The 15,553-nt window shown below is 44.7% G+C and overlaps 1 protein-coding gene across 1 annotated transcript in view; it reads left to right on the top strand.

The window, feature by feature from the left end:
* The window catches only part of LOC115172763 (disks large-associated protein 2), a 207,647-nt gene that overhangs the window by 124,959 nt on the left and 67,135 nt on the right, over positions 1 to 15,553 (top strand). The window contains exon 4 of the mRNA XM_029730497.1: positions 15,116 to 15,327. Coding sequence (XP_029586357.1) covers positions 15,116 to 15,327 — 212 coding nt within the window. The remainder of the gene's footprint in view (positions 1 to 15,115; positions 15,328 to 15,553) is intronic.

The raw sequence follows: 15,553 nt of genomic DNA, 5'->3' as shown, positions 1-15,553 counted from the left end.
ATTTGACAACAGGGGAGAAAAGAAAGAAAAAAGCTATTGAAAAGGGAGGAAGTTATGATGCTGTGAGAGAGCAGAGTGCTCTCCAAAAATGGGAAAGTTTGGCGTGTTAGTGAGCATAGAACAGGACAGAGATGGAGTATAGTTGGTTTCTTCCTGAAATGACAAATATTGGGAATCATACTGTATGTGCCATCAATCATCGCTCTCTGTCTTTTGCAGACTGATTTCACAACTTTGTCCCAATTACCCTGGCATGAACACACACACACAAACACACACTCACACACTCAGGCCCTTGTTGGTATCTGTTAGGGAGGAACAGCAGCTTTGATTTAGATGCAGTAAGGTGACAGTGACAATGCAATGAAGTCATGGATGTGACCAGCTCACCTGGCCAAGATACAAATTCACATCAGACTGCTGCTCATGGCAAACTTAAATCTCTCTCTCTCTGTCATCTCTCTTTCCATCTCCCTCTCTCTCATTCTCTATAATTATCTCTCTTTCAACCCCTCTATCTCTTTCTCATGTTCTTTCTCCCTTCTCTTTGTAGGTCTTGCTCTTCCCTCTCTTAGATACTGTAGACAAGCAGATAGTGTAGATCTGAAAGGACTCTGACTGAAAAAACAAGCACGATACATGTCTTATTAGCCACTCCACTGCTCAGCCAAAGTACCACTACAAAATCATTTTGTTTTACTGTTGTGTCTTAGTCTTCATTAATTCACTTCCACCACTTAACACAACTCTTTTCCTTCCAAAATAGTAGAACGCGAGGATTAGGCTTTGATTGTTTTGCTGATAGGGCAATGCGGCAGGATTTAATAAGACAATTAATTGCCATGTTGACTTGCCAAAGCTGGACGGTTCAGAGAGAGAAAGCCTGTGATTAAAGGCAGAGTGAAGTTGCAGCGCTGCAGAAACCACAGTCTCTCTCTCTCTCTCTCTCTCTCTCTCATTTTAAGAGGCTTTATTGTGATGGGAAACATATGTTTACATTGCTAAAGCAAGTGAACTAGATAATAAACAAAAGTGAAATAAACAATAAAAAAATGAACAGTAAACACTACATTCACAAAAGTTCCAAAGAATAAAGATGTCAAATGTCATATTATGTCTATATACAGTGTTGTAATGATGTGTAAATAGTTAAAGTACAAAAGGGAAAATAAATCAACATAAATATAGGTTGCATTTACAATGGTGTTTGTTCTTCACTGGTTGCCCTTTTCTTGTGGCAACAGGTCACAAATCTTGCTGCTGTGATGGCACACTGTGGTATTTCACCCAATAGATATGGGAGTTTATCAAAATTGGATATGTATTCAATTCTTTGTGGGTCTGTGTAATCTGAGGGAAATATGTGTCTCTAATATGGTCATACATTTGGCAGGAGGTTAGGAAGTGCAGCTCAGTTTCCACCTCATTTTGTGTGCAGTTTGTACATAGTGTCACGACTTCTGCCGAAGTCGATGCCCCTCCTTGTTCGGGTGGTGCTCGGCGGTCAACGTCACCGGTCTTCTAGCCATCACTGATCCATTTTTCATTTTCCATTGGTTTTGTCTGATTTTACTACACACCTGATTTCAATCCCATTGATTACATGTTGTGTATTTAACCCTCTGTTTTCCCTTGTGTCCTTGTCGAGATTGTTTTGTTTGTTATCGGTTTCGTGTATTTTGAATTGGTGAGCTACGGCTATTTTTTACCCATGTTATTTTTATATACGTTGGTTTTGGAGTTCGTGTTTGTTTATTCTTTATTAAATAACTCCAGTTATACCAAGTTGGTTTCTCCTACGCCTGACTTCCTTGCCACCTACACACACGTCGATGACACATAGCCTGTCTGCCTTCGGAGACCTTTCTCAATAGCAAGGCTATGCTCACTGAGTCTACATAGTCAAAGATGTCCTTAATTTTGGGTCAGTCACAGTAGTCAGGTATTCTGGCACTGTGTGCTGTCTGTTTAGGGCCAAATAGCATTCTAGTTTGCTCTGTTTTTTACAATGTGTCAGGTAATTATCTTTTTGTTTTCTCAAGATTTGGTTGGGTCTAATTGTGTTGCTGTCCTGGGGCTCTGTGGGGTCTGTTTGTGTTTATGAACAGAGCCCCAGGACCAGTTTGCTTAGGGGACTCTTCTCCAGGTTCATCTCTCTGTAGGTGATGGCTTTGTTATGGAAGGTTTGGGAATCGCTTCCTTTCATGTGGTTGTAGAATTGAACGGCTCTTTTCTTGATTTTTATAATTAGTAGGTATAAGCCTAATTCTGCTCTGCATGCATTATTTGGTGTTTTACGTTGTACACAGATTATTTTTGCAGAATTCTGCATGCAGAGTCTCAATTTGGTGTTTGTCCCATTTTGTGAATTCTTGGTTGGTGAGCGGACCCCAGACCTCACAACCATAAAGGGCAATGGGTTCTATAACTGATTCAAGTATTTTTTTGCCAGATCCTAATTGGTATGTCAAATTTGATGTTCCTTTTGATGGCATAGAAGGACCTTCTTGCCTTGTCTCTCAGATCGTTCACAACTTTGTGGAAGTTACCTGTGGCGCTGATGTTTAGACCGAGGTATGTATAGTTTTTTGTGGGCTCTAGGGCAATGGTGTCTAGATGGAATTTGAATTCGTGGTTCTGGCAACTATACCTTTTTTGGAACACATTATTTTTGTCTTACTGAGATTTACTGTCAGGGCCCAGGTCTGACAGAATCTGTGCAGAAGATCTAGGTGCTGCCGTAGGCCCTCCTTGGTTGGGGACAGAAGCACTAGGTCATCAGCAAACAGTAGACATTTTACTTCAGATTCTAGTAGGGTGAGGCCGGGTGCTGCAGACTGTTCTAGTGCCCTTCGCCAATTTGTTGATATATAGGTTGAAGAGGGTGGGGCTACATTCCTCTCTCTCTCTCTCTTGATTGAAGGGCGGTGTAGTTAACCAGACTCATTTCTAATACGGTTTTAATAGTTCCAGATGTCTATGTACTCCTGTTTACAGCTAACGTTTACAGCACACATGACAGCAGTCAAACATACAGCAGTTGGAACGCTGATAATATACATAGGCCTCTAAATGATTCTGTCAATTTTATTCTGTCAATCGGAAAAGAGGAAGTCTAGGAGCAAGTTGCCTGACTGCTAGTACTGAGTTATTAACCAAAATGTCTGTTATTTTGGGGGTTTTAAACAATTAATTGACTAATTGACCGAAGTCAGTTCAATTATTTGAATTAATCTTTTTCTGTGAGCTCTAGAGATATATCAGATCAAGTCCGAACTGTGTGATATAGTAGGGAGTTGTAGTTTTCAACAGGCGTATATTCGACATAGTTTAGTGTAGAAAACATGTTAACTAAAATTACCATAGTGCATTGCGCGCCTACTTGTCCGTCTAAATTTATTTTACGCCAGCAGGAATAGAGAGCAGTTGCTTCGCGAGGTATTACTACCTGAAAATACATGACCTAAGTGATTGATAGTTGGTATTTAGCACTCATAAAAGTATGCCTTATTTGCTTTGAAGAACTACTAAAATAGTGATTTTGTCAGACAGCATAGGCAGCAGCTCTATGGAGATGAGATGATGAATTGGAATGAAATAATGTCATAAAATAAAACAAATGTATTATACACATCAACTGAAATATTTTATTATGGTAAAGTAATGACAATGAATGCTGGTGAATAAGTGATAATCAGTAATGGGCGGTCACTACCATTATGGGACTTTTATTCATTGTTTTATTCTGAGTTGAACAGCATTCAACCCACATAATGCATAGTGTACTTAATCGAAAAAGCGTTATTCGAACCGAAACTGAACCAACCTCAAAAAGCAGTAATCGCTCAGCACTACTGACTGCCTAATTTACAGAAAGGGAGCTGAGGGGATCGTCCATGCAGCATATATTCTGTGATACGGATGTATAGATGCAGAATGCATGGTAGCCTATGTGTTGTGTGCAGCCGTCCCAGTGAAGATTGCTCTTTATAGATGGATAGGACAGGGTGACAGCTGTGCCATGACATAAAGACAGCCAGAGGGCTGGAAGAAGCTTGGGAATGAACTCAGGAAGGATGGTAACAGTTGAAGGGAATTGGCCAATGTTTCTCCCTGCATGCTGTACAGTCATGGCCAAAAGTTTTGAGAATGACACAAATATTAATTTTCACAAAGTCTGCTGCCTCAGTCAGTATGATGGCAATTTGCATATACTCCAGAATGTTATGAAGAGGGATCAGATGAATTGAAATTAATTGCAAAGTCCCTCTTTGCCATGCAAATTAGCTGAATCCCAAAAAAACATTTCCACGGCATTTCAGCCCTGCCATAAAAGGACCAGCTGACATCATTTCAGTGATTCTCTCGTTAACACAGGTGTGAGTGTTGACGAGGACAAGGCTGGAGATCACTCTGTCATGCTGATTGAGTTCGAATAACAGACTGGAAGCTTCAAAAGGAGTGTGGTGCTTGGAATCTTTGTTCTTCCTCTGTCAACCGTGGTTACCTGCAAGGAAACACGTGCCGTCATCATTGCTTTGCACGAAAAGGGCTTCACAGGCAAGGATATTGTATTGAGGTGCGTACTGGCAGCAGAGAAGTCAGGCGCAGGAGAGCGAAAACTGATTTACAATGGTGTCGTTTAATAAACATAAAACCACCGTCAACAGAACAATACATGAAATGGGTCAAACAAGACAAGACAACACCAATGGAAAATGAAAAGTGGATCAGCGATGGCTAGAAGGTCGGTGACGTCGACCGCAGAACGCCGCCCGAACAGAGAGAGGGACCAACTTCGGTGGAAGTCGTGACAGCCATGAATAAAGAATGGTATCAACACATCCTCCGAGAGCTACTTCTCCCAACCATCCAGGAACAGTTTGGTGACGAACAATGCCTTTTCCATCATGATGGAGCACCTTGCCATAAGGCAAAAGTGATAACTAAGTGGCTCGGGGAAAAAAATATTGATATTTTGGGTCCATGGCCAGGAAACTCCCCAGACCTTAATCCCATTGAGAACTTGTGATCAATCCTCAAGGGGCGGGTGGATAAACAAAACCCCACAAATTCTGACAAACTCCAAGCATTGATTATGCAAGAATGGGCTGCCATCAGTCAGGATGTGGCCCAGAAGTTAATTGACAGCATGCCAGAGCGGATTGCAGAGGTCTTGAAAAAGAAGGGTCAACAATGCAAATATTGACTCTTTGCATCAACTTCATGTAATTGTCAATAAAAGCCTTTGACACTTATGAAATGCTTGTAATTATACTTCAGTATTCCATAGTAACATCTGACAAAAATATCTAAAGACACTGAAGCAGCAAACTTTGTGGAAATTAATATTTGTCTCATTCTCAAAACTTTTGGCCACGACTGTATGTCTTTTCCCTCCCTTTGCCCCTCACATGTATTTCCTGTCAGTTTGTGAGGAGAGAGGCGTGCTGTGATGTGCTTCCCCTATCCTCCCGGCCGGCTCGGTCCTCCCCTCCTGCTCCGTGGCTTGACGACTCACTGCGAGCTCACAGAACAGGGCTCCGGGCAGCCGAGCGGAAATGGAGGAAAACTAGCCTCCCTGCGGACCTGGCATCTTTTCACTCCCTCCTCTCCACATTTTCTTCCTCTGTTTCTGCTGCTAAAGCCACTTTCTACCACTCTAAATTCCAAGCATCTGCCTCTAACCCTAGGAAGCTCTTTGCCACCTTCTCCTCCCTCCTGAATCCTCCCCCCCCTCTCTGCGGATGACTTTGTCAACCATTTTGAAAAGAAGGTTGACGACATCCGATCCTTGTTTGTTAAGTCAAACGACACCGCTGGTCCTGCTCACATTGCCCTACCCTATGCTTTGACCTCTTTCTCCCTTCTCTCTCCAGATGGAATCTTGCGACTTGTGATGGCCGGCCGCCCAACAACCTGCCCGCTTGACCCTATCCCCTCCTCTCTTCTCCAGACCATTTCCGGAGACCTTCTCCCTTACATCAACTCATCCTTGACCGCTGGCTACGTCCCTTCCGTCTTCAAGAGAGCGAGAGTTGCACCCCTTCTCAAAAAACCTACACTCGATCCCTCCGATGTCAACAACTACAGACCAGTATCCCTTCTTTCTTTTCTCTCCAAAACTCTTGAGCGTGCTGTCCTTGGCCAGCTCTCTTGCTATCTCTCTCAGAATGACCTTCTTGATCCAAATCAGTCAGGTTTCAAGACTGGTCATTCAACTGAGACTGCTCTTCTCTGTGTCACGGAGACTCTCCGCACTGCTAAAGCTAACTCTCTCTCCTCTGCTCTCATCCTTCTAGACCTATCTGCTGCCTTTGATACTGTGAACCATCAGATCCTCCTCTCCACCCTCTCCGAGTTGGGCATCTCCGGCACGGCTCACTCTTGGATTGCGTCCTACCTGACAGGTCGCTCCTACCAGGTGGCGTGGCGAGAATCCATCTCCGCACCACGTGCTCTCACCACTGGTGTCCCCCAGGGCTCAGTTCTAGGCCCTCTCCTATTCTCGCTATACACCAAGTCACTTGGCGCTGTCATATCCTCACATGGTCTCTCCTACCATTGCTATGCAGACGACACACAATTAATCTTCTCCTTCCCCCTTTTGATAACCAGGTGGCGAATCGCATCTCTGCATGTCTGGCAGACATATCAGTGTGGATGACGGATCACCACCTCAAGCTGAACCTCGGCAAGACGGAGCTGCTCTTCCTCCCGGGGAAGGACTGCCCGTTCCATGATCTCGCCATCACGGTTGATAACTCCATTGTGTCCTCCTCCCAGAGTGCTAAGAGCCTTGGCGTGACCCTGGACAACACCCTGTCGTTCTCCGCTAACATCAAGGTGGTGACCCGATCCTGTAGGTTCATGCTCTACAACATTCAGAGTACGACCCTGCCTCACACAGGAAGCGGCGCAGGTCCTAATCCAGGCACTTGTCATCTCCCGTCTGGATTACTGCAACTCACTGTTGGCTGGGCTCCCTGCCTGTGCCATTAAACCCCTACAACTCATCCAGAACACCGCAGCCCGTCTGGTGTTTAACCTTCCCAAGTTCTCTCACGTCACCCCGCTCCTCCGCACACTCCACTGGCTTCCAGTTGAAGCTCGCATCTGCTACAAGACCATGGTGCTTGCCTACGGAGCTGTGAGGGGAACGGCACCTCCGTACCTTCAGGCTCTGATCAGTCCCTACACCCAAAGAAGGGCACTGCGTTCATCCACCCCTGGCCTGCTCACCTCCCTACCTCTGCAGAAGCACAGTTCCCGCTCAGCCCAGTCAAAACTGTTCGCTGCTCTGGCACCCCAATGGTGGAACAAGCTCCCTCACGACGCCAGGACAGCGGAGTCAATCACCACCTTCCGGAGACACCTGAAACCCCACCTCTTTAAGGAATACCTGGGATAGGATTAAGTAAGCCTTCTAACTCTCCCCCCCCCCTACCCTCCCCCCCCAAAAAATATATAGATATACTATTGTAAAGTGGTTGTTCCACTGGATATCATAAGGTGAATGCACCAATTTGTAAGTCGCTCTGGATAAGAGTGTCTGCTAAATGACGTAAATGTAAATGTCTGTAGCACTAACAGGATGCTCCCACACACAGTGAGAGAATCCTCTATGTATTCATCGCCCTTACAACAGAGCCTAACAACCTTGTGACAGGATAGGACACCTCCAGGAAGGCAGTGAGACCTAGACCCAAGACCATACAATACACAACATCGAGAGAGAGAGAGAGAGAGAGAGAGAGAGAGAGAGAGAGAGAGAGAGAGGAGAGAGGAGAGAGGAGAGAGAGAGAGAGGGAGGATGGAGAGAGAGAGAGAGAGATAGCGAGAGAAGAGAGAGAGAGAGGAAGAGATAGCGAGAGAGAGTGAGGAGAGAGAGAGAGAGAGAGCGAGAGAGAGAGAGAAGAGAGAGGGAAGAGGAGAGAGAGAGAAGAGAGAGAAAGAGAAAGAGCCAGAAGAAAAGAGAGGAGAGAGGAGGAAGAGAAGAGAGAGAGAGCAGGAAAGCGGCAGAGAGAGAGAGAGAGAGAGAGAGAGCAGGAAAGCGGCAGAGAGAGAGAGAGAGAGAGAGAGCAGGAAAGTGGCGGAGTGAGAGAGAGAGAGAGCAGGAAAGTGGCGGAGTGAGAGAGACAGCAGGAAAGTGGCAGAGGGAGAGAGAGAGAGCAGGAAAGTTGCAGAGGGAAATAGAGAGAGAGGAGAAAATAAGACTGAATCATTCTCTTCCTACATTCCTCTCTGAGGAAATGATGAAGTGGGGAGGGATTATCACTGATTGAGTTGTTTGGAGGCAAGCGTGGGGCCAAGGAAGCCAGATCTATCCCCGTCTCTACTCGAGTCCTATTTTAATGCCACTGACTTATGTTCCTAGCGGAAGAGGACCTGAGTTGAGCGGAGCAGCAGAGTTAATCAATGAAATTCCCTGCAGCAGCAGCAGGGCCTGCAGCCTACAGCCCATCTCCCTGGGGATGCCTCTGGGGCAGGATCAGAGCTGAGGCCTGGGGGCTCAGTCATGGGAAGGGACATACACGTGAACACCCACACAGCCTGGGAGAGTAACCAGACTGTAGATACTGCATATCTCAGAATGTGTTGCCTTTTTCTGCCTCTTTTTGCCATCAGTGTAGTTTATAGTGGTTCTCTTCACTTGAGTGCATTCATTCAATTCGGCCTATCAATAACTGAGCACACATTTTCTAGTATATTCCATCATGTTGGAAGCAGCATGAGCTGTTCAGGCACTTACTGTGTAGATCTGTATGTTCTCTTCCTCCATGCAAATAGCCCTGTGCTGTGTGTGTGTGTGTGTGTGTATTCATTAGGATAGGGGAAACAGTGATGTCTGCTCCGTTGTCACTACACAGGGGGAGATGGGAGATGCTCCAATCAATCTACTATAGTTTACCAGCAAATCCAAATGAAACTAATCTCACCACAGCTTGTGGCACTCCTTTCTTAATTAGACGTGTAAAAATATCAAACTCCTTGAAGACTTCATTTACCCATCGACTATGATGAGCATTCAGTGTGTGTGTTCATGTGTGTGAGTGTGTGTGTGTGAGCGTGTGTGTATGTGTGCATGCAAGCGTGTGTGTCTTCTGAAGGGTGTGAAATGACAGCCCTCGTGTGTGTGTGTGGGGGGGGGGGGGGGGCTATGAGAACAACGTTGCTTATTTGTGTGACATCATTATGGCATCAAGCCCTTTACTCTGGAATTATAATATCATTATTTTCCGCCATAGAGCGTTATGGGCCCACGGGTGTTCACTTCCAACACACAAACCCTATTAATTACAGGCAGATCTCTACTGTCATATCATTGGTACTCAGCTGAAGAGTGCACATGCGGTTTAATGCTGTTTTATACACAACAGTCAGTGGTTTGCTTTTAATTAAGTGTGATTGATCAATTATTCAAGTTGTTTGTGAATGTAGTCAGTGTAGCTGTGTCATTACTGTCAAGGCTCACCACTGATGTTTATTAGGAAATCAGTGTGAAGTTCATAATTAGGTCACTGTACCAAACTGATAATAGACTAATTTTGTTTCTAGAGAAATGAATAGGTTCATTTCAACTGCTTTGAGCAGTCTTCACATGCAGGATTTCATCATTTGACATTGTTTCACATAATTTATGATGACTACTGGTTTTGCATTATTTTGTTCCAGCCTAGCACTAACATGCCAGATTCAAATAAGGTCTAGTGTCGACCCATTATTGTTTTTTTTAACCCTTATTTTACATGGTAAGTTGTCTGAGAACTCATTCTCATTTACAGCAACAACCTGGGGAATAGTTACAGGGAAGATGAGGGGGGATGAATGAGCTGGGGATGATTAGGTGACCATGATGGTATGAGAGCCAGATTGGGAATTTATCCAGGACACCCATTTAACGTGTGTTACAAAAGAGAGCACCCTACACAGGGCAATGTCCCCAATCACTGCCCTGGCATAATTTTTTAGATCAGAGGAAAGGGTGCCTCCTACTGGCCCTCCAACACCACTTCCAGCAGCATCTGGTCTTCCATCTAGGGACCAACCAGGACCAACCCTGCTTAGCTTCAGAAGCAAGCCAGCAGTGGGATGCAGGTTAGTATGCTGCTGGCTTTGGTTGAAAATTGCAGTGACACACTTTTCCTCAAAGAGAACCATCATCTTTTCTAATGACTTAATGAACTATAGAGGAATGACGGCGAGAGATAGTTTGGTGGGTTGGGATGGTGCCAAGCACGCACAATGTGACAGGATATAACAATCACAGATGGATATTGCATTAGTTTCAGCTGCGACATCAACACGACGTTTAACAATCACTGAGATTGTCTTGCTTTATGAAGAACCCATAAAAAGCAATTTGTAGATGTTTTGATGACTAACCCAGATACACACTGACCAACCTGAGGAAGGGAAGACTAACCCAGACAAACACAGACCAACCTGAGGAAGAGATGACTAACCCAAACACACACAGACCAGCCTGAGGAAGAGATGACTAACCCAGACACACACAGACAGACCTGAGGAAGAGATGACTAACCCAGACACACACAGACCAGCCTGAGGAAGAGATGACTAACCCAGACACACACAGACAGACCTGAGGAAGAGATGACTAACCCAGACACACACAGACCAGCCTGAGGAAGAGAAGACTAACCCAGATACACACTGACCAACCTGAGGAAGAGATGACTAACCCAGACACACAGTGACCAACCTGAGGAAGTGATGACTAACCCAGATACACACAGACCAACCTGAGGAAGAGATGACTAACCCAGACACACACAGACCAACCTTAGGAAGAGATGACTAACCCAGACACACACAGACCAGCCTGAGGAAGAGAAGACTAACCCAGATACACACTGACCAACCTGAGGAAGTGATGACTAAGCCAGACACACAGTGACCAACCTGAGGAAGTGATGACTAACCCAGATACACACAGACCAACCTGAGGAAGAGATGACTAACCCAGACACACACAGACCAACCTTAGGAAGAGATGACTAACCCAGACACACACAGACCAGCCTGAGGAAGAGATGACTAACCCAGACACACACAGACAGACCTGAGGAAGTGATGACTAACCCAGACACACACAGACCAACCTTAGGAAGAGATGACTAACCCAGACACACACAGACCAGCCTGAGGAAGAGAAGACTAACCCAGATACACACTGACCAACCTGAGGAAGTGATGACTAACCCAGACACACACTGACCAACCTGAGGAAGAGATGACTAACCCAGACACACACAGACCAGCCTGAGGAAGAGAAGACTAACCCAGACACACACAGACCAACCTGAGGAAGAGATGACTAACCCAGACACACACTGACCAACCTGAGGAAGAGATGACTAACCCAGACACACACAGACCAGCCTGAGGAAGAGATGACTAACCCAGACACACACAGACCAGCCTGAGGAAGAGATGACTAACCCAGACAGACAGACCAACCTGAGGATGAGATGACTAACCCAGACACACACTGACCAACCTGAGGAAGAGATGACTAACCCAGACACACACAGACCAGCCTGAGGAAGAGATTACTAACTCAGACACACACAGACCAGCCTGAGGAAGAGATGACTAACCCAGACACACACAGACCAACCTTAGGAAGAGATGACTAACCCAGACACACACAGACCAGCCTGAGGAAGAGATGACTAACCCAGACAGACTGACCAGCCTGAGGAAGAGATGACTAACCCAGACACACTGACCAACCTGAGGAAGAGATGACTAACCCAGACACACACAGACAGACCTGAGGAAGAGACGACTAACCCAGACACACACAGACAGACCTGAGGAAGAGATGACTAACCCAGACACACACAGACCAGCCTGAGGATGAGATGACTAACCCAGACAGACTGACCAGCCTGAGGAAGAGATGACTAACCCAGACACACACAGACAGACCTGAGGAAGAGATGACTAACCCAGACACACACAGACAGACCTGAGGATGAGATGACTAACCCAGACAGACAGACCAACCTGAGGAAGAGATGACTAACCCAGACAGACTGACCAGCCTGAGGAAGAGATGACTAACCCAGACACACACAGACAGACCTGAGGAAGAGATGACTAACCCAGACAGACTGACCAGCCTGAGGAAGAGATGACTAACCCAGACACACTGACCAACCTGAGGAAGAGATGACTAACCCAGACACACACAGACCAACCTGAGGAAGAGATGACTAACCCAGACACACACAGACCAACCTGAGGAAGAGATGACTAACCCAGACAGACAGACCAACCTGAGGATGAGATGACTAACCCAGACACACACAGACAGACCTGAGGAAGAGATGACTAACCCAGACAGACTGACCAGCCTGAGGAAGAGATGACTAACCCAGACACACACAGACCAACCTGAGGAAGAGATGACTAACCCAGACAGACAGACCAACCTGAGGAAGAGATGACTAACCCAGACACACACAGACCAGCCTGAGGAAGAGATGACTAACCCAGACACACACAGACAGACCTGAGGAAGAGATGACTAACCCAGACACACACAGACAGACCTGAGGAAGAGATGACTAACCCAGACAGACTGACCAACCTGAGGAGTAGATGAGGAAGAACAATGAAAGAGGATCCAAATGACTTACTTGGTGACTGAGTGACTGAGTATCTAATATGGTGACTGAGTGACTGAGTGTCTAATATGGTGACTGAGTGACTGAGTATCTAATATGGTGACTGAGTGACTGAGTATCTAATATGGTGACTGAGTGACTGAGTATCTAATATGGTGACTGAGTGACTGAGTATCTAATATGGTGACTGAGTGACTGAGTATCTAATATGGTGACTGAGTGACTGAGTATCTAATATGGTGACTGAGTCACTGAGTATCTAATATGGTGACTGAATATCTAATATGGTGACTGAGTGACTGAGTATCTAATATGGTGACTGATTATCTAATATGGTGACTGTTCTCTGAAGAGTTTTCTGGTTCTGAAGATCTTTTAGATGAGGCAGGCTCATTGAGTAGCTTTTACCTTCAATCTGAGTGACATTGAGGCCCCTTGAAGGATGGTGAGCCTGTGTGACGCAAATTAAATGTAGAATGTTACGTATGTCGGGTGATTCAATGTGCCATGACAGGGAAGAAATATTTTTGTATTTGAAGTACAGCGACATGCACACAAATGCAGCCACGTGCGCGCACACACACCACTAATATATACTTCAGCAATCCCCCTAGCTGTGTGTATGTGTGTGTTTGTGTGTATGAGAGGCTTAGTTCCTGACTCAGTTCCTGATGTAGTTTCGGTAATTGAACTCTGCTGTACTTTTTAAGTAACACAAAACTGAGAGACAGAGAGAAAGACAGAGAAAGAGAGAGAGAGAGAGAGAGAGAGAGAGAGAGAGAGAGAGAGAGAGAGACGGAAGGAGGGAGTGAGCGAGGGAGCGAGGGAGCGAGGGAGAGAAAGAGAGAGAGCTTTTTGTGGTCATTTGTTTGTTTAACGAGCCTGTGATATTTAAATGAGTTTGTGAACAACACGATGTCACCAGTTCGATTAAATGAGCAAGAAGTTTGTTGAACAGCTTCAAATAGTTTCCACAAACTTTCAACAAATTCTATTATACAAACACAAAACCAGAATATGATACTTTTGTGTTAGGCTCATGATTTTCATTTGATCTTTTGAATTCCAGAAGGGATCTTCAACAGTTGGATCAGTGCAATTCCATGGTAACAATAACACTAAGACTCAGATTTGTCACTTTAAAATGTATGTCAAACAAAACCAATGATTGCAAAGTTAATCAAACCATACAAGTTCATGCACAATGACTACTTTTAAAATACATTTACTTGAAGATCACTGCAGATGCACGTTTTGGAAACAGAATGACATCACAAACAGCACAAACTGTCATTCTGTTACCAAACTTTGCATCTGCACTCTTCTTAAAGTAAATGTGTTTTTGTAAGATTTTCAGTGGAAATTGTTAAAAGTTGTCCTTGTGCATAGAATTGTATGTTTGTTTATCTTTATACACTGATGAAGACAGCTTGGCTGTCGAAACGTTGTTATTAAATGATCTTAGCTTTCTAGTGTGTGGCTCTTTTTCAAGTGTTCTGCTCCGCTAGCCAGCACCTCGCCCATTATCAATGACTGTATATTTATTTTTATTTTATCCAACTGAACTATAACATATCTCTTGCAGGGTTTATGTACTACTTAAAGACGTCTTGCATCAGTAAGTAATCCATCAGACAGGAATGTCAAACAGTGTTACCTCTCCTGTGATTTACCATACACCATGTAACACTGTGTAAGCAGTCGACACCACATCTCTGATGCTGCTGCTCAATATTGAAGAGCCTTGTGATGTGTACTGTAACCTTGGGTAAACACTGCACCATCACGCTGCATATACTTCGCTTTGAGTCTCAATCTGGGAACAGGTTGCAGTCAAGGGAACAAGTCTGAGTCAGAAAACCAAACATCTTTCCAATGGGGATGATGCCATGCAGCTGTCTATGTCTTACTAGCTGTAGGGAGAGAATTACAACAGAATATTACATGGAATGTACATGAACTATCTTTGCCTGAGATGTGGTTGAAAAGCAGTTGCTGTGGATGAATCTTCTATTCTGTTTGATCCTCTATAATCTCACTCTCACTACCTTCATTTTACCAATAAACATGATCGAGGACACAGTCTGTTTTACAACCACGGCTGAGCCAAGAGCCTCTGTGCGTACACAGGCAACCTTGAGGGAACAACATCTATACTGACATACCACACAGATATTGGCTAACCGTTTTAAGGTCTATGCAACAATAGTAACAGTTCAAAGATCAACTCTACCTACTTACAGTAATTATGATGTATGTAAAAACATGGTACCACAAGTGGGACCAAAGAAACATTGAGGTAAACCTGTGTATTTCTAGTACTCATACTATAATAACATTACAATATATTCTGCAATCTTACTACTACTCTTACATGGTTTTAGTGCCACTTCCCACCCTATAGAGACCCCACCTGAACCCTTCTCTCTAAACCCCTCTTTATCTCCCTCCCCCAGGTACCTCAGGATGAGTGGAGTGGTTACCCAGGGGGAGGTAAGGGTGATGAGATCCCCTGCCGGAGGATGAGGAGCAGCAGTTACGTCAAAGCCATGGGTGATGAGGAGAGTGGAGAGTCTGACTCCAGTCCCAAGACCTCCCCTGTGAAGACAGTCCGGCCACACTCCCTGGTCAAGTCTGTCATGCAAAGACCGCTCTTAGACTCCCAGAGGTAGGCCATGTAAAGTATCCCAGCATGCAATGCCAAAGATGTGATCCTTGATCTGTGGTTAATAAGGGCAACTTCTAAACCTTGTACAAATTAATGAATACATTTGATTTGATTTCTATAGCAAAAAGGTTTTTGTGTGATTGTTTATAAAACATTGTTAAGTGTGTGCGCTGTGGAATATAGTTAATTAATTCTGGAGTGGAACACTAAAAGAGGAGAATTGTGT

Source organism: Salmo trutta, chromosome 33 (genome assembly GCF_901001165.1).
Source record: "Salmo trutta chromosome 33, fSalTru1.1, whole genome shotgun sequence".
NCBI lineage: Eukaryota > Metazoa > Chordata > Actinopteri > Salmoniformes > Salmonidae > Salmo > Salmo trutta.
The sequence above is the reverse complement of the archived record's forward strand: the minus strand, read 5'-3'. Positions and strand labels throughout refer to the sequence as shown.